At 40.9% G+C, this 25597-nt stretch overlaps 1 protein-coding gene across 1 annotated transcript; it reads left to right on the top strand.

The window, feature by feature from the left end:
- The first annotated feature begins 5388 nt into the window (after positions 1 to 5388).
- DCT (dopachrome tautomerase) lies at positions 5389 to 24538 on the top strand. The gene is made up of 8 exons (XM_065742899.1): positions 5389 to 5689; positions 13601 to 13900; positions 16498 to 16598; positions 17596 to 17762; positions 20528 to 20707; positions 20802 to 20937; positions 21973 to 22174; positions 24345 to 24538. Exons 1-8 carry the CDS (start codon positions 5389 to 5391, stop codon positions 24524 to 24526), a joined length of 1569 nt encoding a protein of 522 aa, XP_065598971.1. The 3' UTR covers positions 24527 to 24538.
- The last annotated feature ends 1059 nt before the right edge of the window (positions 24539 to 25597 follow it).

The raw sequence follows: 25597 nt of genomic DNA, 5'->3' as shown, positions 1-25597 counted from the left end.
AATAATAAAAAAAGATATTGCAACGGAAATAGAAATGCTCATTACCTCTGATAAAAATGGATAGAACTATGCACAGGCAATAATAGATGACTTCAAGTGTAAAAGAGTATCGGCAATTTAACGTAATATTTATTTAAGGCTGTGGAAAACAGTTGCCCCACACATCTACTATACTAAAGCACTGTATGATTTTTAGGATCTTCCTAAATAAATTGTATATATACACATGCTTCAGCAATCGTATGAACTTAGAGAAGTGAGAAGCAAAGTGTAAGCAAACTTGGAGCTTGCAAAGTGGGTGCCTTTAAGTAGTGATTTCCCATTGCGTTCTTCTCCTGACTTGTGGGAGTGAAGTTTAACTGGACTGTGAGGCCTGGTGAGGAATCAGTGAAAACCCAGGTGGGACTCATCTGTCTGAACATAGATCTTTAATGTGTATCGAGTACTGCTGAACCCTGCACTCCCTTTACAATAAATAATGAAGAAGGTTATGCCTTTGTGCAATGCATTGCAGTTTGTCCTAATGTGAGCACAGAAAACAACCAAGTGAATTATACCCTAAAAGCAGCTATTTCTCTCCAGTAAGAGAGGAGCCCGTAGAGGGAGCCTTTGGTGACCAGTTAAATGTAGATTTGAGCAATCAATAGATGTCTAACTTCAGATGAGATAAATTTCATCCTGTCACCTGGAAGCCTGCTGATAAAGCCATGGAGAGATTGATGAGTGGAATTCACAATACAAGGAATGCTTGAGCAACCCAGAGTCCAGCCTGATAGCACACAAACGTGGCAGGCCTATTGTTGTTGAGGAAAGGAAATTCACCTAAGATCATGAAACTGTATTTAACTCAAGATGGAATCACGGCTTGAAGTCTTAACGTACTTGATGTGAGGCCTGGCCAGGTTATGCTTCTCTGAGTTGCTTTTTATTCTAGCATATATGAATGCACTGTGGTATGTAGATAGCTTTTTAGTGAGGCTTCTAAAGGAAAAGCGCTCAGTAAATTAGTAAGGAACTGGATAAAAAATGTAAATATGAGAAAGCAGGAACTGATGAGGCTGTTTTTATGAAGAGGCATTTTGTGTAAGGGTGGGATCATGAGATCTCCAGTGCTGCTCTGCATGCCTAAACTTTGGCCTCATTCTCCTAACTGCAGGATGAGGAGACAAAGGGTAAGGCTGTGAAAGAGCAGTGATCTTTGGGGGTGGAAGAAGAGAGGATGTAAATCAAAGAGAGGCAGTGTATGCATACAGGATGGGAAAGGCAGAATGGGATGGAAGGAGAATGAAATGTAGGGAGAAAATATTCAAGGGACTCTACTTTTAGGAGGATCAGAGAGAGCAGAGACAAGCAGCGAAGTAGCAGAAGAAAAAGGTTGCATAATGAAGAAGATGCTTGATAGACGTATCCTGCTCTTGAATTGGCTTCCACCTTTTATATTAAGTAGCTTTTCTTCAGAGATTGATCAGTGAGACTCTCATTCGAACAATATATACCTAGTGGCAGCATTGGAAAACTGCCTTAGATCATGCTTCTTGCTCTACAAAATCTTGAGCATGTAAATTGACAACAGTCAGCAGCCAAAACGTTTATCCATCACTTAAAATATGATCCAAGAGTAGGGTTTGATGTATGCATTGGCTAAAGATTAGCCTGAATTGATTTACATCTAGATGGTATTGAATATCTCCAGAGAAGGAGACTCCACAACCTCCCTGGGCAGCCTGTGCCAGTGCTCTATCACCCTCACTGTGAAGAAGTTCCTTTGCATGTTGGTGCACAACTTTCTATGCTTCAGTTTATGGCCATTTCCCCTTGTCCTGTCTCCGTGGATTGCTGAAAAGAGGTCCTTTTGGCCCATGTCCCTTTGTCTCCTACATTTAAGATATTTATAAACATTAATAAGATCCCTGTTTTAAAATAGCTGGAAGTATGAGTGCCAGAGACAAAACTCCACTAGGCAAGGGAGTGAAGTTTCCCGTGCTTGAGGAGATGATAAATGCCCCAGCGTTGTGCTGTAGCAATTGTGGAGTGGAGTGCTCAGGGGCTGCCTTCAATTTAACAGTGGTAGGGTTTAGTCAGTGCATTGTTCCTTAAATCTCTTTATGTTTAAGCACAACTGTGTGGTTAATTTACCTCAAAAAGTACAGCAGAAGTTCCTAACTCTGATAAATACTTGTTTGATTTTTTTTCTAAGAACGAGTCTATTCTTATTCAGATGAGGTTTATGACAATGTAGATGTCCCTAAACCAAGATAAAGACTAGGCAGAAGAAAGAATCAGAGGTGTAATATTTTCTTCAAAGGGAAGAAAAATATTCACAGGGCCAAACCATTCTAGGAGCTTTCATCATTTTTGCACGCTCAGCTTGAGATACCAAGGATTCACTTAATGTGTTTGTATCTTAAGATATGGTGTCTTAGTTTTCTTTTTCTTTTTTTAATATAAAATTTCTTTTGTTGATAGAGCATATACTTACATTTTGCTCCTCCTGCCTCATTTCTTTTCACTTTCACCTTGATCCTTTCCTGCTTGGAGCTTTCTATATAGAATTATCTTTCTAGTTATCTCCGGGATTATTGCTGCTCAATATGAATAATCATGTTCTTTCAGTTGAATATATTGAACGTTTTATTTTGGAAAAAAATCCTTCAGAAATTCCAAAGGCTAAGTACTTCTCTGGGTTGATGCTAATCTGTGCCTGAGTACAGTAGAAGGAGCCTGAGAAACAATACTCTCATTAACAAAAAAGCGGGAACCTATTGCCTACTTACAGCTCAGGAATTTCTATAGTAGTTGTGTGAGTTGTGTGTAGGAATTGTTTTGCCTGCTGAACCTTTGAGTATTCTGTTTCTTTATTCTTTCTCTTGCAAAAAGAAAAAAACAACAACAAAAGAATATATTAAGCCCCAAGATGATTAGGTACCCATGTGGATCTTCGGCAGAAGGGTGAGAAGTTTGATCTTAGGTTTGATTGATACAGACTGCCAGGTAGCTGAGATACTGTGCTCATATACTTCGAATGCAAAGCCTAAATATTTTAACTAATCAGTATGCTACAATTCCAGTTGTGATAGCTTGACCCTGGTATTTCACAAGAGCTGACAAGACAGTGCAAGTCTCCAAGGCTTCAGCCATGGCTCATGTGCTCTTGTAAGTTGTTTGAAAGATTCTTTGATAGCTGTAGAGAAGCAGCTCTCATCAGTAGTGCCAATTCATAGAGATACTCATTTTGAAGAGACAGGAAAACCCTGTAGTAAATAAAAAGTCATTCAGCATGCTGTTGTAAAATTTGTATAGTGTTAATATTGTGTAGCCCTAACAGTGACTTATTTATTTAACTAAATAGCTGAGGGGAAGCTGTGGTAAATTCTGGGTAATGAAGAACAACTGTCTTTTTGAAATGTTGCTCAGAAGGCTCTATGTGTCATGCTGTGGGATCAACAGGCTCGGAACAGGCTGTGACATGATGTGGGATCTGTCCATCTGTCTGTCTATCCCAGTGTTCTCATGCTGGGGACCCTGAGGACTAAGGACCAAAGTCCAACTCTGTATCTATTCTGCATGCCTTATCTTGTTGCTAGCTCTGTAAATTTACATAGTTATAATGGAAGGAAGTGATCATAAGTAAAACTGCATGCTGCTGTTCTACTCGTGCTTTTCTTTTCCCTGCTAACTAATCTCCGTAGTGTCATATAACTGTTATTCCTTTTCTCCATGCTCTTATCCAGCTTCTCTGAATTACTTATTTCTCCTACTTGCACTGTTAATTGCAGTAATGTGGTGTGCTGGTAACTTTGTCTCAAGACTTCACCTAACCTAGTTTCAAGGACTGATTTTTCCCAAGACAGAGAGGTGTTTTTAGATGCTGAGTAGTAAAAGAAGGAGCTTAGTTAAGGCTGTTTTTGAGTTAGTGCCTTCATTTTAATTTCTGAACTTCTGCAACATGTTTTTCCAACAATTAGCCTTATTTTCTACCTTATTTTGAGTGTTGTGTCAAGGACAGCAGCAGGAAAATCCTGTTGCAGGTAGACTGAATCTTAAGGAAGACGAGTTTAAAACCATTTCATATTTTACAGATCAGCCTCTTCTCCCACATAACTAATGATAGGATGAGAGGTGATGGCCTCCAATTGCATCAGGAAAGGTTCAGATTGGAAATTAGGAAAAATTTCTTCTCAGAAAGAGTGTTGAGGTGCTGGAATGGGCCACTCAGGGTGGTGGTGGAGTCACCATCTCTGAAAGTGGTCAAGAAATAGGTAGACGTGGCACTAAGGGGTGTGGTTAATGAGCTTGGTGGAGATGGGTTGGTGACTGGACAAGATGGTCTTGAGGTCTTCAACTTCTTACTTTTGATTGAATAGTTTCATTCTTTTAGTACAGGAGTTGCATCATGGGCAAAAAGTGTTGCATGCTAGCAGCTTTTCAAAGTCATTTTTCTCAATGTTCTCAGCAAAACTGCTTATCTGCATGTCTGGTGTATTTATTGATCTTACAGACCGTGCCCTGCCAGGTGGGTAATAAATGCTTGAATGTGACTGTTGTGAAGGTCCGTCGGCCAGACCAACCCTACAGTTATCTCTGGTGTAATGATGGGGGAAGGGTTAGAGAGCAGACAAGTACTACTCACCCTTTAAAATCAATTAAATAATTTATTTTGTATGCAAAAAGGCTATTAGGAGATGAATCCTTCTCCACTTGCCGCTAAAATATTTATGGTACAAGCACTGGAATTCTACAGTCAGCAGATGGAGTCTCCAAGCTGTTACTACTGGGTTTATTAATTTTTGTTAATGATGTACCTATATCCGCTGCACTTCCAGTTCATTTTCTATTGTCTGCTGCTTTCATGAGAAATGTTATCTAACAGTGAGTGAGCTACAAAAAGAAGAGGTTTTCCCCTTCTATTTATCTCTGTTTACAGGGTTTTGTTTAAAAAGTTTCTTCAGCCACCTCAGCTAAAATGAGACCATCAATTTCTCAGAGTGCATGAAAGCCTGACAAAACCTGGAGAAATAAATCTGAGGCATTCACCCTCTTGACAAGCTGCCAGAGCCCTCAGGACTTGGGCGTCTTTTCTGCCCTTGTTGTCATGTGCAAAACACGAGGATTTGCGCTGTGCTAATCCCTCTAATGAGGCTTCTCCCAACCTCTACATAAGCCCTGCTTAAAGCTGTGGCTGTTGGGCAGGCACAGCAGAGCCAAAACTCTGTCTTTTAAATGGCATTCAAGGCAATTAGAGACCAGGATTAAACAAACACCCGACACCAGCATCCTCAGCAGTGAGAGGGATTATCCCAGGGAGAGCTGCTGCCAGACCAGGTTGTCCCACAAAGGAGATCTCTGAGCTCCACTCACTTGGGTCCGGAGGAGAGGCTGCACATAGTAATGGGTGCCCTGAGGAGGCTTTTTTGGGTTGGGCTGAGCTACCTGAGCTGCTGTTGTCTTCCCCAGGCAGAGGCACAGTTCCCCCGTGTCTGCATGACAGTGGAGGCCATTCGGTCGAAGCGCTGTTGCCCAGCCTTGGGGCTGGAGCCAGGCAACGTGTGTGGGTCCCTGCAGGGCAGGGGATGGTGCCAGGGTGTGCAGGTGGACACCCAGCCATGGAGCGGCCCCTACACCCTTCGAAATGTGGATGACCGGGAAAGGTGGCCCCTCAAATTCTTCAACCAGAGCTGTTGGTGCACAGGTGAGCAGGGGTGAGGGGATGGGGAAGAATGTATCTGTGAGCATTTTTCTGAAGGATCCCAGATGGTGTAAGGAATCAAGAGGCCCCCAAAGGGACTAGAAAAAAAGGATATGAGGAGTGGCTGAGGGTACTGGCATTGTTTAGTCTGGAGAAAAGAAGACTGAGGGAAGACCTCATTACTCTCTCCAACTGCCTGAAAGGAGGTTGCAGAAAGGACAGCATCAGCCTCTTTCCTCGGAACTCAAATGATAGGTTGGGAGGTAATGGCTTCTTGTTGCATGAGGCTTAGATTGGATGTCAGGAAGAATTTCTTCACAGAAGGGGTGCCCACATAAGTGGTGGAGTCCCCATTCCTGGAAAGATTAGTGGACGTGGCATTTGGGGTCATGGCTTAGTGGCAGACTTGGTAGTGTTTGGGATGGCTGGACTTTGATGGTGTTGAGAGACTTTTTCAACCTATATTATCCTATGAGTTTAAGAAAGCTTTTAGTATTCTAATTTTCCTAAAAATATAATAATGTTTATGACAAAGACATAGTAGTTCCTGTATGGGGGTTTCAGAGCAAGAACTGAAAAAGCATTTTGCCTCATGCAATCTTTTGGGCTTTCCTCTTTACCATTGGACTTTTCCCTGTATTCCGTCTTTTTCCACAGAGTTTTGGATGCTTCACTGCTATGTTCCAAACTTAATCTTTGGGTCTACAAGGCTGCTAAAGAGGCTACCCTATCTTTTCCCTCCATTTTCTTGTTCCACACAAAGCTTAACATGGGCATTCGTCTTCATGTACTGGAAGGCAAAATGGATCAGGAAGTTGATGTGCTTGAAGGTCCCAAAGGGCTGTTTTTTACTAAGACTAGTAGGCTAAGGAGAGAGTTCCTTATTTGAAGTGCAGCCCTCATTTAAGGAAGGTTAAAACCAGCAGGAACCCAGTCTCTGTTCAGACTCTTTGCAGTTCTGGCAGGGCACGGTGTAGGGAGTCAGGCTAAAGGCATGTCTCTAGCACTGAAGGTGCCTGTTAGATGGATTTCAAAAACACCTTGGGATATCTTGTTGGAAATATAAAGTGGTTTGAAGTCCCCAGCATTGGGAGAAATAGCCTACTTTTCTTCAACCTGATCCTTAGAAATAGCAGACCTATTTTGTCTGAAGTATACCTTGGTTCTCACTGTCAAAAAAGCTGAACTAAATCTGAGAAAGACACATAATATAACATTTCAGCCCATGAGATAAAATTTAGCAAATCTGTTACGAACTGAAAGCAGGGAGGTGGTGGCAGATGACTCGTATACCTCCACAACTAAAGTCAGGAATCTCATATAGACATAGACAGAGTTGGAAGAGCAATGAAGCATGCTGACATACACTAATATTTACACAGTTTGAGTAATCAGGGTATCAAAACCTGCAAAACCTTGGATTAAGGTGGGGAGAAATGTGGGCAGTCATTGATTTGTTTGTCCAAATTAAAGTAAGCACCAGTATTTAATATTTGGTTAGGTTATGTGATTATAATGCCATGTAGTCTCACACTCCCTGTCTATATTGAGCTGTCAGCTCTCCTCAGCTACAGAAATCTGGCTTCTTTTTGTGCTATTACTCTGTGTGTGTGTGTGTGTGTGTTTTTTCATTTGTTTGTTTGTTTTTAAAATTTTGTTTGTTGTATTCCTCTTTCTCCTTGCAGGTTCCCTAGTTATACCAGCAGTAAATCATTAGGGTGGCAGCTGTAAGATGTTTTCAAGAAAGGTTTCCTGGGCTCTGTTCTGCTGTGGTCAGCTTGGTGCTACAAGGAAGGGTGTTTCTAGGATAATGCTACAAAGTCAATAATTTCATGGGTTTCAACTTAGATTTGGTGTATTTACAGTAGTGGCGATTGTGATTCTGTATCTATTAGATTTTTTTTCTGTTTTACCTGGATTTATTTTCTACACGTCAGTTTTCAGTGGTGTGAAGTGTGTTCGTTAGGCATCCACAGCTGTGCTAGCTATGTCTGTAAATAAAATATGCTCTTTTGAAGGGAGGTGTAACAGTGCACGTCTGTATTGTTGAAGTATCTTACTTTCCAAATTCTTGTGCAAACCACCTATCTGAAACCTATCTGGTTCCTGGCCAGTGCACACTCCAGAGTATGCCAATGCTCTTTCTGAAGTTTTAACAATATAAGCAGCTGTATCCTGGTGCCATCTTGACATTGTCTTATTTATTGTTCACATGTGGCATAAACAGCAGCCATGGGAACTTCTGCTTCTATGTAGCTGATTACATTTAGTTAGTCAGTGCTATTGAACTGCGCCACATTGCTGATGGCCAGTATTTTCCATATGGGGATTCTAGAGTTCTTGCAGTAAGTGCTCAGTTTGAACTATCTGCTAGAAATGTAATTGCTAAAGATAAAAGGACCACTGAAAATTTGGCCATATGTTGGAAAAAACATCTGAGAACAATATCCATCTAGGCCTGTATACCAAACATTTCTGAAGAAAAGGAAAATTCCAAACGCAAACAAACATTCATGATTTGTTGGTTATTGTTTTGTTGATTATTTTTATAGTTTTCTCAGGTTAATTTGATTTTTATATGGAGAAGAAAAAAGAAAAGCAATTCATTTCAGTTTCTTGGCTTTAACAGATAATATTCATTAGTCTTCATTCCACTGGGGAGAAATACAGTGGAATAACATAGGAAAAACTGAATCTTTCTGTTTTATTAACTTTTTTTTGGTTGTTTTAAATAAAGAGTCATGATCAAAAAGACAATTGTAAGGCTGTTGTCAGCTGCTTGCTGTATGTTCCTAGCAACATGCTGCTGACAAAATCATCTCTAGAAAAAAGCTGTGGTTATGGCATGGATGTTGCTGGGAGGTAACAATGAACGTTTAGTTTCTGGCTAATTTCAATTTTGAATCTATTGTATGCATTCTGAAATTCACCTAAAATTAATTCAGTATATATAAATTCTTAAACTGAAATGACCTAGTGACTGTGCTGTAGTATGTGAGGGAGAATACGATGATTTGTTGTACTCAACACATATAAGCTGTAAGTATTGAATTGGGCAAAACGTTGAATATCCTGTTCTAATTGACCCTGAAAATGGACAGTACATCAACAGGATAGATAATTTGGTTTAGAATACTATTTTAGAAGACTTGTGAACTAAGTGCTATTTTAAATTCTAAAGAAGGGAACTGTGATGTATAGATCTGGTACAGCATTATAAAAACACATTACAGAGGATTATTGTGAAAACTTTACTGCAATCAGTCATGTGGTTGTTATTTCAGACCATGATGCTGATCAGACAATGACACAGCTTGATAATTACTTAAAAGTAATTATCATTCATATTTTTTTCCACTACTTTCTGTGGTTGGCATGTGGGCATGTACTGAACTTTTAGTGTGTTTTTGTAAAATTTTTGAAGAAAAAAAGAAGTATTTCAACATTCCTGTACAATGTCTGATCAGGCTGGGGACAGAAAGTTTAAACTCTGTTGTTTGACTGTAAGCACATGGCCAATTAAGTCTAGTAGCTGATATGCTGGCCTTCCCACCAGACAAGAAGAAGCTTTAGAAGTAGTTATAAAATGTACTTAATTAACTTGTAGCAAGGCAATGTGGTTGCAAGATAACACTAAATGATATATTTTGCTCTGAAAGTAATACCTCCTATTTATTTCAATGGAAACTACATAACCTGCAAAGAACACAGTAACACTGTTGTTCAACATAGCCACCACCATTAGCTGTGCATTTTTACCTGCATGAACAAGGGTCTGCATGCTGTGCTCATACAGATCTGCACCAGCAGAGGTGACCTACTGTTTCACAGCAGCTATGATGGTATCATTGATAGGAAAATGTTGCCCATGCAGGCCATCTTTCATCAGCCCAAGCAGGTTTCCACCTGTGAGAAGATTGTCAGAAGGTGACAACCTTAGACTATACGGTGGATGTGGTAGGACAGTCTAGTCAAGATTGGCAATGTGCTCCACAGCCTTTAAACTGGTATGGGGCCTGGCACATCATATTGCAAGAGAAAGGTTGTCTTCTTCTCTGTCCTGGCTCTGGAAAGTTGAGCCTTCAGCTTAATCAGTGTTGCAATGTAGTGGTCAGAGCTGACAGCTTGTCCAGGTTCCAGAAAATGCATAAGGATTACCCATTTCCTATTCCAAAAGACTGTGCATGCACTGAGGGATAAATGTCAGTGGGTCCCATTTTTTCCTCATGGAGCAATTCATTGACATCCCTTTGCTTCGTACGCACTTCCATGACAAATACAATTTTGTCAGACTACCCCTCTGCTGCCATCTGTCACATGACAACAAAATGTAATAGAACGTTGTCAAGAAGGTTCAGCATCCACTTTCATGTCATGGGCCAATGGAATTAAACAGGAGGCATTATTATCAGAGCAGCCCTATCAAAACAGGTCCTGTTAGTGTAGTAAGTACAGGTCTTCCATAACTTACAACCAAAGAGTTTGTCTGAAATAAATGCAGGAAGAGTTAAAAGAGTTAACAATTTGTCTTACATGGTAGCAATCCTGATCCTACCTTTGAGATACTGAAATATGGTGATTTTTCAAATCTGTTGTTTCAGTGGAAGTAATGGTCAAAACAGCTGCTTGGTTTCCATGGAATTATAGAATCATTTGGATTGGAAAAGATCTTCAAGATCATCAAGTCCATCCATCAACCCAATATACTGTGTCCCATGGCTATACCAAGTCCTTTAGTTCCATGTCCGCACATCTATTAAATACTTCCAGGGTGGAGACTCTAACACTTTCCTGGGCAGCCCATTCTAGTGCTTTCTGACCTTCTCTGTGAAGAAATTGTTCCTGATGTCTAATATAAACCTCTTCTGGTGCAAATTAAGGCTGTTTCCTTTCATCCTATCATTTATAACCTAAGAAAAGAGACTAACGCACTCTTCAATGAAACCTCCTTTCAGGTAATTGTAGAGAGTGATGAGATGTCACCTCAGCCTCCTTTTTTTCCAGACTAAACAATACTAGTTCACTCTGCTAATCCTCAGTAACTATTGTTATTGAGGATTAGCCATCTTCTTTGCTCTTCTCTGTATATGCTCCAGTAACTCAACATCCTTCCAGTAGCAAGGACCTCAAAGCTGAACATGATATTCAAAGTGCCATCTCACCAGAGCCATGTACAAAGGAACAATAGCTTCCAAACGAAGGCAGAAAATGGTCAGTGTTAAGTGGTTTCATTATACCAAAGAGGAGACACTATGCATTATATCCACACCAGTGGCTTAGGAGAATGTTTTAGAAACAAATACAGGAAAAGTACTTGGGCTTAAACATAAAAAAGCTGCATCTGCCTACTGCAGTCATTTGTGTTTGTGAAGTGGGTAACAACTTCATTTCTTGCTGTTTCAGCTGCTACATGGTGACAGTTCCATGATGCATGGAGATTGTTGAAAGAAAATGACAAAAATAATCTTTTGATTTCATGAAGTATTGTTGTGTGCATTTCTGCATTGCCAAACAGACATGTGGACGTTAAAAATACGTCTGACACAATCAGCAGAAAGACTGCAGAATGAGATACTTCTTTGCCTAGAGATGGATTCCTTCTGTTTACCAGTCTCTCTAGTCTTCAGTCCCCTTTCTTGCACAGCAAAAGCTCATGTCTCATTGAAAAATGTCTGGTGAAGTGGTGGAAAAAAAGATGTCTGGGGTTACATTATAAATCTGACTGTTAAGGGAGAAAATCCCACAGAGCATCAACTGGATATAATTAACATCTGAGTGAGGAAAACAAGCAAGGTGTCATTGGTTCACTTAACTACGGAAGCCATGCCAATAGAGAAAAGTGTATTTCCCGTGAAGATGACTCGTTGTTTCAGGCTTCTGCAAATCTCTTTTCATAGTCTGAAGAGGTGCATAGAGTATACCTCAGTATGGCTGTTTAGAGATAAAGGGCACTCATTTTGTTTCTGTTGGTGCATCATTTCAAGGATGCACACAGACAATACAACGTGATGCTTATCCAATGCTGCGAATAAATGGAAGCATGACTGCTGATCTCATAAAAGGCTGTTGACAGTTTGTGAGTGGTTAACTCCTGCTTTGCCATTCTTCTCTTAAAAAGGATTAAGTTCTACCATTGGATGTGAAGGCACAACAGCTAAAACTGCTTTTTTTTTTTTTTTTTTTTTTTTCCCCTGACATAAGCCATCAGCCCCATAAAATGATGTGGATCCATAGCTTCTGATTTCTTCTTTGCTGGAATGTGACATCTGAGTCCAGCTACTCCTACCTGCACTGGGGAGGAATGTAATCCATACACTTGGAAACTGTCTTTTTTGTATGCTGTTGGGTTTTGTGTGATTCAGAACCTAGTTAAAAGTCTTCACCCTCTTGGTCCCTAAGATGGACTTGAGCTTCATGATAACTTATTGATCTTGCCTCTGAATTAACCATACCTCTGAACCTACAGTTACATTCTTATGACCTCTTGGAAGGTCTCACATGAGTCTGTCATGCATGTTTACAGCTCAGCACCCCTTACCCTAGAGCTAGCTGTAAGCTATACAGTCTTCTGAGTAACATCCCTCATAATCTTAGAGGTCTTTAAAATTTGGTATTAGGCCCTATAGGCCCTAACAATCGGAAATCCTACTTTTGTGTTTACTGTTGTTTTGCTCGCAGACTCAAGCCTATAGTCCGGGGACATCTTGTTCTTCCAGGAACTCTTCACAAGCCACTTCTTCATCTCTGTATTAACCTCAAGCCCATTTGGATCTATCTACACAGATATACGGGGGGAGCAGTGAGGTTTTATAGCATTTTGGTAGAGAGCTGGTATAGTCATAGAGGAGCATGTATATGTAGCTGAGGTTGGAGAGAATTTCAGTACACATTTTGGAGAACTGAGAAAGGATCTCAGAGGAGCCCTGGTTGTCTCCTTCCAGCCTTCTTCCCCCTAGCAGCAATGCTTGCACACTGGTGCTTTGCAAGTTGTACTCCTGTGCATAGGACAGAGGCAGATAAGCACTGCTGGAATGATCATCCCCCTCTCCCCCTGCCAAAGAAAAAGGAGCTGCAGCAGGGCTGTTCTGCTGCTTCTGGCACTCGGCCATGGTGGGCAGAGGGCCACTGAGTCTGTGCTTTGTTTGAAGTAAGCTCTGTTTTAGAGGATCCACGTTAACATAGAAACATAGAATGGCCTGGGTTGGAGAGAACCTCAAAGAGCATGAAGTTTCAACCCCCCTGCCGTGGGCAGGGTCACCAGCCACTAGAACAGAGGAAAGTAGAGCTGATTACTTGTCTAAGGAATGATGCCAGTGGGGAATGATGATGTTGTGCTATTTCTCAGGCTCTCATTTCAGCACTATTTAATAATTCTTAAAGTATGACCAGCAGCATCCCCAGTGCTTCTACTGGACCACACTAGTTCCTGGATACACTGCTAAAAGACGTTAGTTTTTCCTAATCTTTTAGAACTGTTTTGATTGTTAGCGGATTTTTTTCTGTGTTTTCTTTTGAGTTTGATCCTGGAAGTCTGGGAGCACTCGAGAGCCAATCAAGCAAAGCGTTTAATCACCTGCTTAACCTGGAGTGCTTAGCCCTCTGTTCATCTAGAGGCTTAGACTCTTCACATGCCTGAAGGCTTCATAGAGCACTTAGCGCCTTGGGGCATCAAGCCCATTATCCGGTGCATTTCCTCCCCAAACAGCTGAGTGATTCTTGGCCCCCACCCTGCTCTGGGATGCAAGCCATCCTTCTAGTTAACCAGCTGGCAGCTGCCAGTCTGTTCAGTTGCTGCCCCTTCCAGGAACTGAAATATCTGGGGGAAAAAGAAAGATAATTCGTAATAATTCTGTATTTCAAAGTTAATTCTCTCTGATTCATAATTTCATGTCTGTTCTCTCCCTCTTCATTCAGGAAACTTTGCTGGCTATAACTGTGGTGACTGCAAGTTTGGTTGGACAGGCCCCGACTGTAATGTGAGGAAGACACCAGTTGTCAGGAAGAACATCCATTCCTTGACAGCAGAGGAGAAGGAGCAGTTCTTTGATGCCCTAGATCGTGCAAAGACGACCATCCACCCCGATTACGTGATTGCAACTCAGCACTGGATGGGTCTGCTTGGTCCTACTGGAGAGGAACCACAAATTGCCAACTGTAGCATTTATAATTTCTTTGTTTGGCTTCATTACTACTCTGTTAGAGACACGCTCCTAGGTTAGTGCTTTTCTTATCCAAGGGGAATTGTCAGTAAATGAAAGGGTGAAAAGTATAATTGCTGAACAGTGGTAAGTATGCTTGCCACAGCTGCATTACTTCAGCATGCTGTGAGGATGCAGAAGGTCTGTGCAGTAAAACAGTTGGTGCTGAGGAGCCAACAGTTCACAACTGAGGGCAGTTCAGGCTTACTTCAGCCTGCTGTAGTCTGACCCCAGTGAATGAATGCTCCAATGCACTCTGATGCCACTGATGTCTCTTCTGTCTGATAGGGAGGCAGCTCACAGGCTCCAAGATAACTCCACTGGGTGAACAAGGGCATGGTCAATCAATGACCAAATCAGGCTAGAAGTTTAGGTATCTATCTCTGTGATCTCCCAGATCAGAATTCCTAGTCCTCATGGCTCTTCTAGACTGAAGTACCTATGCCAGCACAGTTTCACAAAGCCCAGCTTCCACGGGAAGAGGCAGCAGCATAGCTTTTCTACCCAGCAGCCCTGTGTACAGGCTGTGGAGTTTAGCATTCAAGTATCTCCGTCTGAGTGAGACAGTTGGTGAAATCTGCCACATCTACCCCTTTGCTACAGGGCAGTTGTTACCCCACAGTAGATTTTATCAATTTTCCTCTCCTGGCACTGTCCCACTTTATGAGGCTGAATGAAGCACTCTATCTAGACTAGGGAGAGCAAAGGTCCTTCAGGTGATAGGACAGTCATGGAGGAAAGGAAAGAAGCAACTTCCAGTGCTGCTGCAGGGAAAAATTAACCTGTATGTGCATTGACATTTGCTGCAGTAATAAGCAAATCCAAGTGTGGCTTGAGTCCCCTACTCTTTCAATGTCTCATGTATATGGTGGGATTTCTCCCACTAGACTGTTTCTCTCCAAATACTGTAGTGAAGAAAAATATGGAAAAGGGTGTCAGCTGATCAGATATTAAAATTGATGCCAACTGCAACAAGGAAATGTAGGTAGGTGTCAAAGCACATTTCTATGTGATATTTTACTGATGCCTTTATTGCAAAATTGCTTGAAATTATCTTGAAATAGTTCTTGTCAAAAGTGAAACCATGAATGATAACTAATCTGTCTTCGTAGAAATCTATGAATTTAAATGTCCACGTCTTTCTGATTACTTGATTATGGAGAGAAATGGGTTAATTTTGAATAGAAAATAGATCTTCCCAATCTTTGTGAACCAAATACCCATCTAAAGACATAGTTCATTCTTTATGGATATTTTTGCATCTTAAAAGCATATACTTTTAAAACTTGCTAGATTAATTATCATTTTCAGAAACATCTGCTGTATCAGACAGGCATCAGTGGAAAACTCTTCTGAGAAGAGTTTCTTGCCCTCTAATACTATTACTCAGACACCGGGAAGATTTTTGTATTCTGGGAAACATCAAGGTGTTTTGTTGTTTGATCTGTGTTGTCAGATCAGTTAGTGCCTTTTCTTGTGGATCACTTTTCTGGTATGTCTCTATTTTTATTTATTTATTTATTTATTTATTTATTTATTTTCATCATTACAGTGCCTGTTGGACACTACAAATTATCTAATCATGTAAGGAAATAAGATTAGGATTATTTACAAATCTCAGAAGAAACCTCAACATTTGATGGATTTCTAGAGTGAACAAATCTGGATTCTTCCTGAAATCTGTCATGAGGCTTAATTCTAAAAGCATAGCTAGCCTTTATGTTCTGCTGGGCAAATAGTATTTCCATACCAAAGACAGTACAGGTAGTTTTGTGCTTTCTCTCACATAGGGCTAAAATATGTTGCATCAAGTAGCATACCTGGTGTAGGGAAACTGCTTTGGCAGAGAGTTGGACTCGATGATCTCTAGAGGTCCCTTCCAACCCCTATGATTCTATGATTTTTTTTGCAGACATTAGATTTTTTTTTGAAAAAAAAAAAGGTGCATCAGGCAGCTAAAGAAAGACAGAAAAAATTTGTCGTTATACTTTCTGAGAAAAGTGCACCCTGGTTTCACTGAGGATAGCTGAGACTGTGGGGGAGCTGTTATGCTGAACTTCTCAAGGCCAGTAAGGGAAACAGTGGTCAGGACTGCAGCTATCCAGAATGCACAGCAGCAAAACTAAAACCAGCCAGATTTCCCCTGACCAAGTTCCTGCTTTGCCTCCTTATGAATTGCTGCAGAAAACCCTCATCACTTTACCTGTTTTCTTCAGAAGCTTCTATAGTGGGAGCCAGCAGAATTTTGAAGAGAAACAACAAGCAGGAATTGAAGAAAAGTGGTAAAGGATATGTTGAATTACTATTGGCAGGATATGGGAAGTGTTGATGCTCTCTTGATAGATAAGCCATGAAAGTCCTGCTACTGAACACGAGAACAAGCTAATATTTTCAACAATAAGACTGTTTTTAAAAAAACTCAGTTTAAATGAGAAGAAATGTTCACAATACCCATCTCATCCCTTGTAAGCATTGCAGCCTTTGATCTGTGCACTCTTTCCAAAAGTGCAGAGCTGAAGGTTTTCATTTAACTCAGCTACAGGCAACAGAAGGTGCTCTCTTTATTTCTAGCTTCACTTGGTGCTGAAGTGTTTATTTTATCTTCTTTTGTAGGGCCTGGCCGCCCCTTCACAGCTATTGATTTCTCCCATCAAGGACCTGCCTTTGTAACTTGGCACAGGTACCATTTGCTGTTGCTGGAAAGAGACCTGCAGGTTAGCTAAACAGCCTCATTCTTTTCTCACACAACTTCCCTCTTTTGCTACTCATCTTTGTTGCTCCATCCAAGGGTGTTTTTTCCTAGGACTTAGATTCTTATACAAGCTGTCAAGAGTGTTTGCTCATGGATCCTCTTTTATGTAAAGGGAAATTATTGCTCTCAAGATATTGAGGACTGAACAGCTTCTCACTGTGAACAGTGATATGGAAGCTGCTGTCAAGATTTTTCTCCTTCACAATGTAGAACAGAAGATGCGAATTAACAGTGTTCATTAATGAAATCAAAATAAACACCCACCTATGTAAAACCTGTTGATAACATCTGCTGGAAAGCAGACAAGGAGCAGGAAAGCCACACCGAGGATTTCCTATGCTGTTATATATTTATTACTTTCATATATTTAGGTATTGGTATTTTAAAAGGAATATATGTTATTGTGCCCAACATTCAGTTGACAAAGCACCGTCTCCTTTCATGTGCAGCACTTCTACATAAGCAGTGTTACTGTATTTCAGTTTTGCACATCTCTAATGAAGATAATTAGTATCTAAATAATTATAGCAACTTTCTTGCATGAAATAGTATCTAACAAGAAAACACAAGCAAATATATTCCTCTGTTAATGCAAATTCAGATTTTCCTCCAGTGCTACCCTTCCTGGAGTAAAAACAAAATATGTGCACAATTTTACCCGATACTCAGTAAGCTTTGGAATTGTTTAAGGATAGATTAATCTATACCTCTGCTCTTCTGCTCAGTCTCTGAGCATTCATGAAAGCTAACATGGCCAAAGAGAGGGCAATCCAACAACAGATTAACTAGTGGGTCTGACTCAACACCCCAGTGTTTGGAAAGTGTTGGAGCAGCACTGTGAAGTGTGTGTAGTTGCCTTCAAGTGGAAAGCAGAATAGCCAGTGGCATGACTTGCAGGAAATACTTTTTCTCTTTCCTTTAAAGGAGATCCTCTATTAATTTGTTTCTGTCCATTTCAGCGACTGATGGGCAATGAGTCATTTGCGCTTCCCTACTGGGACTTTGCAACAGGTAGAAATACGTGTGACGTGTGCACAGACCAGCTCTTTGGAGCACCACGGCCAGATGACCCTGGGCTGATCAGCCTGAACTCCAGATTCTCCCGGTGGCAAATAGTTTGCAACAGGTATGGGAATATGTAGGGAAAGTGTATAAACAGGAGGGGTGATGACTGTTTACATGGATTGATAGTGTTACTATATATATATAAAATATATATATATATATACTATATATATATTCCCCCTTGTCTTATAACTAGTGTTATAAGACAAGGGGGAATGGTTTTAAACTAATGCAGGGGATATTTAGGTTAGATATTAGGAGGAAGTTTTTCACTGAGAGGGTAGTGACACACTGGAACAGGTTGCCCAGATAGGTTGTGGATGCCCCATCCCTGGAGGCATTCAAGGCCAGGCTGGATGTGGCTCTGGGCAGCCTGCTCTAGTGGTTGGTGACCCTGCCCATGGCAGGGGGGTTGAAACTAGATGATCTTTGAGGTCCTTTTCAACTCAGGCCGTTCTATGATTCTATGAACATCCTTCTCCCTAAAATGGAGAGACATGGATTTGATGGATGAATCACTTGGTGGATAAGAATTTGACTGGATCTCCACACTTGAAGTGTTGTGGTCAATGGCTCAGTGTTCAGGTGGAGACCAGTAATGAGTGGTGTTCCTCAGGGGTCTGTACTGGGACCATTCTATTCAACATCTTTTTTTGGCAATGTGGACAGTGGAATTGAGTACACCCTCTGCAGGTTTTCAGATTACACCAAGTCGAGTATGGTAGACATAATGGAGGAAAGGGATGCCATCCAGAGGGATTTGCACAGACTTGAGAGATGGGCCTGTGTGAATCTCATGAAGTTCGACATGGCCAAGTGCAAGGTCCTGCACCTGGACTGTGGCAATCCTAAGTTTAAATACAGGCTGGGCAATGATAGAGAGAAGCTCTGCAGAGAAGGACTTGCAGGTGTAGGTTGATGAAAAACTGAACACGAACATGTAATGTGCACTTGCAGCCCAGAAAACCGAACATCTCCTGAGTTGCATCAAAAGAATTGTAACCAGCATGTCAGGGAGGTGATTGTCCCTTTCTTCTCTGCCTTTGTGAGGTCTCATTTGCAGTACTGCATTCAACTCTGGGATCTGCAGACCAGTGAGAGAAGGATGAGGAGCTGTTGAAATGGGTCTAGAGGAAGGCCACAAGGATGATAAGAGGGCTGGAACACCTATTCTGTGAAGACAGGCTGAGAGGACTGAGGTTGTTCAACCTGGAGAAGAGTGCTCCAGTGGCCTTCTGGATCTGAAGGTGGACTACTACTTTTTCAGCGAGTGTAGTGATAGGAAAGAGGTTACAGTTTTAAACTATGAGAGAGTACATTTAGAGTAGATATTAGAAGAGGTTATTCACTGTGATGGTGGTGAGGCACTGAAACACATTGCTCAGAGAAGCTGTGGATGCCCCATCCTTCGAAGTGTTGAAGACCAGACTGGACAGGACTTCGGGCAACCTGATCTAGTGGAAGACGTTCCTGCCCATGGCAGAGGATCAGAACTTCATGAACTTTGGTGTTCCTTCCAACCCAAACCACTGTGTTATTCTGTGATTCTATGGCTGACTTCAAATAGCTGAGATTTCACACAGAAGACAACACATAGAGAACTACATTCTTGCTGTCAGCTGTCTGTAGGCATATATTGATTTGGTTAAAATGCAGGGCTTTGATGATGAGTTCACATGGAGAACTGGGGCAGTATAGCATAAGATGCTGCCAGTTATGCTCACATTACATCCTGTCAGATCTGGGGCAGCATGCAGTCAGCCAGACGAAGGTACTAGAAGCTTAAGGCTTTTCAAGAGTCTCTTTCTATGGGTACCTAAAGCGCTACTTGAAATTCTGCCTTTAAGCACAATTGGCTGTAACACTTGGCCATAGTTTTTCTCTAAGATAGATTTTTTTTCTTCAATACTGAAATGACTAAACTCTTGTCTTGTCAAGGTTAAACAGTGGAGGACTTTTGTTTATTTCAGGAATTTTTGAAAATGCCTTTTCATTTGACACTAAATAGCAAAGTTGTTTTTTTTTTCTTGAGTGTTTCACTATCTTTCTCCTCTTTCTTCCCTCTTTTCCTCCCTGATATAAGGGGCTTGCCCTTCCCTAACTGGTAGGAAACATCTGCAACAGCAGGCTGTCTTCTGGTTCCTGAAAAATGCAATACATTTCTTATTTTTTCTTCTAAAGGAGTGAAGGATGGAAAGTAAAAACTTGTTTCTGTCACACTTTTATTTTCTTTAGCTCATTCCACAGAGGAACTTTCTCACATTTTTCATTTTTCTAAGAGTGAAAAACTATCCTTGCTCAGATCCTCTTAGACTGTCTGGCAACAACTGTTCTTGGGAGGAGAGGAGGTATGAAGGGAATTTTGCTTGCTTTTTCTAAAGTGTCCCCTCTGCTGAAGATGAGCCTAGAGACTCTGTCCAAATGACTGACCATCAGAGGCTACAAAGTCACTGTAAGCCATGGCATGGCAGCAGTTCAGCAGTAGCTTCAGCTTCCAGTCTGTGGGAGCTGAACTGAACCTCCTCATGGGATGCCTGTAACTTGGATCTGCTCTCTCACACCTACAACCAGGGCCCTAGAATCCCAGGATGGCTGAGGCAGGCAGGGCCCTCTGTATCCCAGCCCCTGCTCCAGCAGTGCCAACCAGAGCAGGGTGCTCAGGCCCAGCTCCAGGGAGGAGACCCCCAACCTATCTGGGCAATCTGGACAATTTATATGCTATAGCAAACAAAAAAACCCCCAACCAAACAACAACAGAAAGCCCCCACAACAAAACAGGCTTAAACCCTTCCTCCTAATTTGAGCTACTTTTTGTTTCATACTCAGCTTGGATGATTACAACCGCCTAGTGACTCTGTGCAATGGGAGTGATGAGGGACTGCTGCAACGAAGGCCACCGAGGGACTCTGGTGAACAGCTGCCCACTGTGGAGGATGTCAGGAGATGCCTCTCCCTGCGTGAGTTTGACAGCCCTCCGTTTTTCCGCAATTCCAGTTTGAGCTTCAGGTATGTCCCAGAGCTGGCTGGGTCATGGGTATTTTTCATTTGTGCATTTGTCAGCAAAATATGGTTACTCAGTGCTGCTTTTACCCATCCACAGGAATGCACTGGAAGGCTTCAATAAACCAGAGGGAGCCCTGAACTCGCCGATGCTGAACCTCCATAATTTGGCTCACTCTTTTCTGAATGGAACCAGTGTTCTCCCTCATGCCGCTGCCAATGATCCCATCTTTGTGGTATGACTTTCTCCTCAGTGTGAGTGCTACTGGCTGTGTCTCTAAGCCAGCTGTCTCACCAGAAATTAGCAGAAATAGAAGTGAATTCCCTAGTAACAAATTATTTAAATACAAAAGGGCAACTCTTTCCTTGAACTCTGCCACGCTTGGTGTGATGGGCAAATAAAGATGGAAAAAAAACCTAGGGTGATTTGTGAAACATAGAATAAGTTTCTATGTTTCACAAGGAGGAAGTGCTACCTATCAGACTGCCCCTGAATCCTTTTATTAGGTGTGATGTGAAGTTAATGTCTTTTTCCAGACAATTCTACAGCAACAAGAAAAACCTGAACATTGGGTTAATTATTTTAGAGCAGCAGACTGAGAAGTTTTTTCTTTGTTTCAAACTTCAGAAGCTAAAAGGAATCACATTTAATTTCAGGGTCTCTTGAGGAATAAAAAATGTGATTTCATTGGTGCATGAGTACGTTGCTGCACTGCAGTGAGCAGCACGAACAGCAGTGTGCAAATAAAAAGCCATCAGCTGACTCTGCTACATATCTTCCTCACCTAATAAATTCATGCTAATTTTCTCTTCCTCTTTGTTAAATTAAACCATGGCAATTATACAGAGAAATTGTAAAGCAATTCATTACTTTCTTACCTTTATTCTAAGACTGCAATCTTTTGATGGAGAAATTAACCAGAATACTTATGTTCTATGGTTTGTTTTCTTAAAAATTCTTGAATTCCTATGTGAATTCTTTTTTATACTATCAAATCTTTAATTTACTGTACTATAATTTTATATGCAGGATTATCCATAAAGTACTCTCAAAGTTTTTTCCATGGTGATAAATCAAAATCATAAATGTACCATAAATTAATTTGAACTGTCTCAGATTGTTGTCTGAACCCCTACACAAGTCCTGAAATTTCAGCATCCTCATCGGTCCCTTGGGTGGTTGTCTCAAGACTTGTGCTGAACTAAGGAACTGCTTTAAATGTTGTTGAGTTCAGAAAGAGCCTAATAAATATGTGTGCATCAATCTGCAGGTTCTTCACTCCTTCACTGATGCCATCTTTGATGAGTGGATGAAGCGGTTTCACCCCCCTGACAATGCTTGGCCTGAGGAGCTGGCTCCTATCGGTCACAACAGACTGTACAACATGGTCCCTTTTTTCCCTCCTGTAACCAATGATCAGCTCTTCCAAACTGCGGAGCAGCTTGGCTACACCTATGCCATTGACCTGCCAGGTACGTCTCAGAGGCCAAGAGATGAGACGGCTCAACTTTTCAGTGACATAGACAGTTGGAACATAAAGCTCTGCTCCCAAAACCTGGTCACTAGCAATCCCATAGCATAGTTTAGGTAGTTACAACTCATCAGATAAGCTGTGGTAGCTGCAAAAATGTGTATACTTAGTTTGCTTCTGCTCTGCAGCAAAATGTGTGAACTTGAAGTGCTCTGGCACTGAGAATAATGCTCCTTTGGGGCTGAGGAACCATTGATTTTGGCTCCTCTTCCCAGGACTAGTAATGTCTGTTACACAATCCTTTAACATGTCAGAGGTCAGGCACTCTGCTAGGAAGCTTGTATAGGTACTGTTTCTTGCTAGGAAACATATGTTTTGCACAGGGCTCTGGATCATACTGTCCCATGGAACTCATTAGAGGTCTACCCTCCTAAAATTTGGATATGCTGGAGAGATATCTCTAGGTGCTTCTATTATAAACCCCCAGTTTCAAAGATTTTCCATGCCTCTACACCTAAGGGTTCTTCTGCTCATTTGAAATTACCTTTGCCACAAATCAGACTAAAGAACTAAAAGAATGTCCTCCTGCCCCTCCAACCAAAGCGTTTATGCACAAAATGAATTTGGAACACAAGCTACAAATAAGTACAAGGCATAAGTGTAAGAAATGTATGAAAATCATGCTTCAACTGTTTTACTAAATTTAAATCTGATCAGTTTCTTTCTCCATATCAGTATTTCTTGAAGAGGCAGTAGCTGCTTATCTAACCTATGTGTCCAGAAATTTCTTCTAAGTGCTTACCATGTATCTGTGGTTTTAATCTGTGGAAACAGTTTAAAGGTCTGCAGCTTGTGATGATCAAAACCCTTCTCCTCAGGCTGCATTCGTGCAGGGGAACTCTGATTTATGGAGGCATGCTGTTTGCCTTGGAAGTGCTTTTCTCAGGGGTGTCTCTAGAATTTCCCTTGAAAATGGAAACTTCTCCTTTTACAGAGTTTCAGATTTCCTCCTTCTGGGCTAGTGTCCCTGCTTCTGCTTTGGAACTGCTACCCCTTTGCCATAACGTAGCTAGAGATTAACAAAGGCAGTTTATTATTCTGCTGCTGCTTGACTCCTGCTTAAATAAATTATTAGCTCTTTGTGAAGCAGTGTATCTGTACTTGTATGGATAGTTAGTGTTCAGAGAATACAGTTCTTTACATTAAACCCCCCTCTTTTTTACACATATAACTTGATAATTCTTCTTTACCTAATCAAGTTATAAATTAACACATGTAGTGCATTCCTGGCCCTTATTTGTGAGACAGTGGCAAACAACATTGGTAATTTACTTCATTAGAGAATAATTGTCCTTAACTCTTTTGCTGGCAGAGAAAATCCCATATAGGCACACAACTTTTAGTTGTTTTTATAGTCAAAGTGGCATTTTCTGAAGCCCCCTGGAGTTAAACCTTTATGTCTAAACACCTTCTAAATACCTTAAGCCCCAATTTTCAGACATAGTTGATACTGCCTCAGTATCCGTAGTATTTTTCAGAACAGGACAACAGGCAACTGCTGCTGAAAGCATGAAGGAAAACACAAAACAAACTCATTCAGTGAAGTGGAGCTGAGATGAACTCATTTTTGCAGGGTTGTTGTAAGAATGGACAATATTATCTCAGAAGACATTGGTTCCTTAGAAGTGGTTCAAAAGCAGAGGCTGTGATTTGGAGCTGGCCAGCAGAACTGTACTAAGCAGTGTTTTCTGTTAAAAACTTAACAATAGACTGCACTGTGGTCTGTTAAAAAAAGAAAAAAGAGTTTTCCATTGATCAAAATAGTTTGGAAACAGCTGAATGGAAATGTCCCTCTAGAAGGAGTTGCTTAACCCATAATTTTGGCCAAATTAAATAAGACCATAACTTACTGTTAATCTTTCCCATTCTCAACACTTTCATTTGTTTGAAAGACTGGAGCTTAAATTCAGCTGTAGACTTTTCTGGCAGGAAATGTCTCTGGTGGTGGTGTGTTGGTTACACAGTGCCTTACCACCTTCCACTGTGGCCTCTGGTTCCTTTAGCCATACCAGTAATAGTAATGAGCAGGCTGTGGGAAATTTGCTTCCTTCCATGAGATTTGAGAAATGAAATCACTGTCTGTCTTCACTTCTGGTATTTTATGTTTCCAGGTTCACTTGAAGAAAGCCAAGCATGGGCTGCCATGGTTGGATCAACAATTGGAGGAGCACTGATAGCTTTGGCTGTGCTTGTTCTGCTGCTTGTACTTTTCCAACACCGAAGGCAGAGAAAAGGTTTTGAACCGCTGATGAATGTGAGATTCAGCTCCAAAAAGTACATGGAAGAGGCCTAGTGCCCTGGCTTTGTTCCTTTGCTCATTCTGCTAAGAAGTGACCTTGATTGATGTATTCAAATCTGAGCATAGTTTAGCCAACCTTATCACACATGCCTTTGGCAGCTGACTACATTGTTTTCTTTCAGTTTTTCCAGTTATCTTGTGAATTGTGATATATGAATTCTCTGGGTACATATGTGAAAGGCCCAAGACAGGTCAGAATTTTCTCATTACAAAGCATTATCTGTACTATATGTGTGACTCTTAAAAGTCACCAGATCTCTATAGAGTTAGATCAAGAAAGTTAATAATCAAAGTAGAAGAAAAACATATTGAATTAATGAGATACTCTTTTTTTAACTTCGATGTATTTTTTATTCCATTTAGCAGCCCTGGGATGTGCTGAAAGTCTTAAACTCTACATATATATTTGAATAGCATATTATTTGATGGTTATCAGTAAGTGTTCTAAGTAATGTAATCTTTTGGAGAGGATTAAAAATGTTTTGTGCAGTGCAGGAAAATGCTGTGGGAACCCCATGGTTACAGTTTGTTCTAGAAGCATAATCAAATCAATTCATATGATTCCATATTTTATTTCTGATCAAGCTAATATTAGCAGCTGATAAACATCTTCACTCAAATTCTCCTAAAATGTGTTTAAAAGCAGGAGTTCCCTTTACAGCCAGATAGATACTTGTGTTTTAATTCTAGGTTAGGAATCTGACAGAAGCTGAAAGTGGTGCTTGTCCACGTCTATTTTAGCTCTTCTATACTGTTTCATGAACCTAGACCCAAATACACAGGACTTGAGGTAACAAATGGAGATAGCCTATGTTAACTGAGTCTGCAGATAAGGGTTTGAGTATGGCACTTCATAAACCTCCGTTTTAAACATTTCTTTATAAATGTCCCCTATATTTCTTTATTAAACACAGGTTTGGACCACATTTGGGTGGCTCTTCAATGTTTGTTTACAAAACAGTTGAAGTCCTGAACAGATTGTGTCAGATTTGGTGCATGTGTTGTATTAACAGGATGCTCTGATTTTCTATTTGCTACAGCGTGTAATTCTTGAGTCTAAGAAAA

This window comes from Cyrtonyx montezumae, unplaced genomic scaffold, assembly GCF_038088225.1.
Source record: "Cyrtonyx montezumae isolate F1298 unplaced genomic scaffold, pur_monq_1.0 scaffold_3, whole genome shotgun sequence".
Classification (NCBI taxonomy): Eukaryota; Metazoa; Chordata; class Aves; order Galliformes; family Odontophoridae; genus Cyrtonyx; species Cyrtonyx montezumae.
Note: the sequence above shows the minus strand (reverse complement) of the source record. Positions and strands in the feature narration are given on the sequence as shown.

What these genes read in the sequence shown, in the direction of transcription:
- DCT (XM_065742899.1), top strand. Translation starts at nt 5,389, where the DNA reads ATGGGTGCCCTGAGGAGGCTTTTTTGGGTTGGGCTGAGCTACCTGAGC. An exon ending in TGTTAGAGACACGCTCCTAG is followed by an intron (nt 13,901 to 16,497) that starts GTTAGTGCTTTT and finishes CTTCTTTTGTAG; the next exon opens with GGCCTGGCCGCCCCTTCACA. An exon ending in AATTCCAGTTTGAGCTTCAG is followed by an intron (nt 20,708 to 20,801) that starts GTATGTCCCAGA and finishes ACCCATCCACAG; the next exon opens with GAATGCACTGGAAGGCTTCA.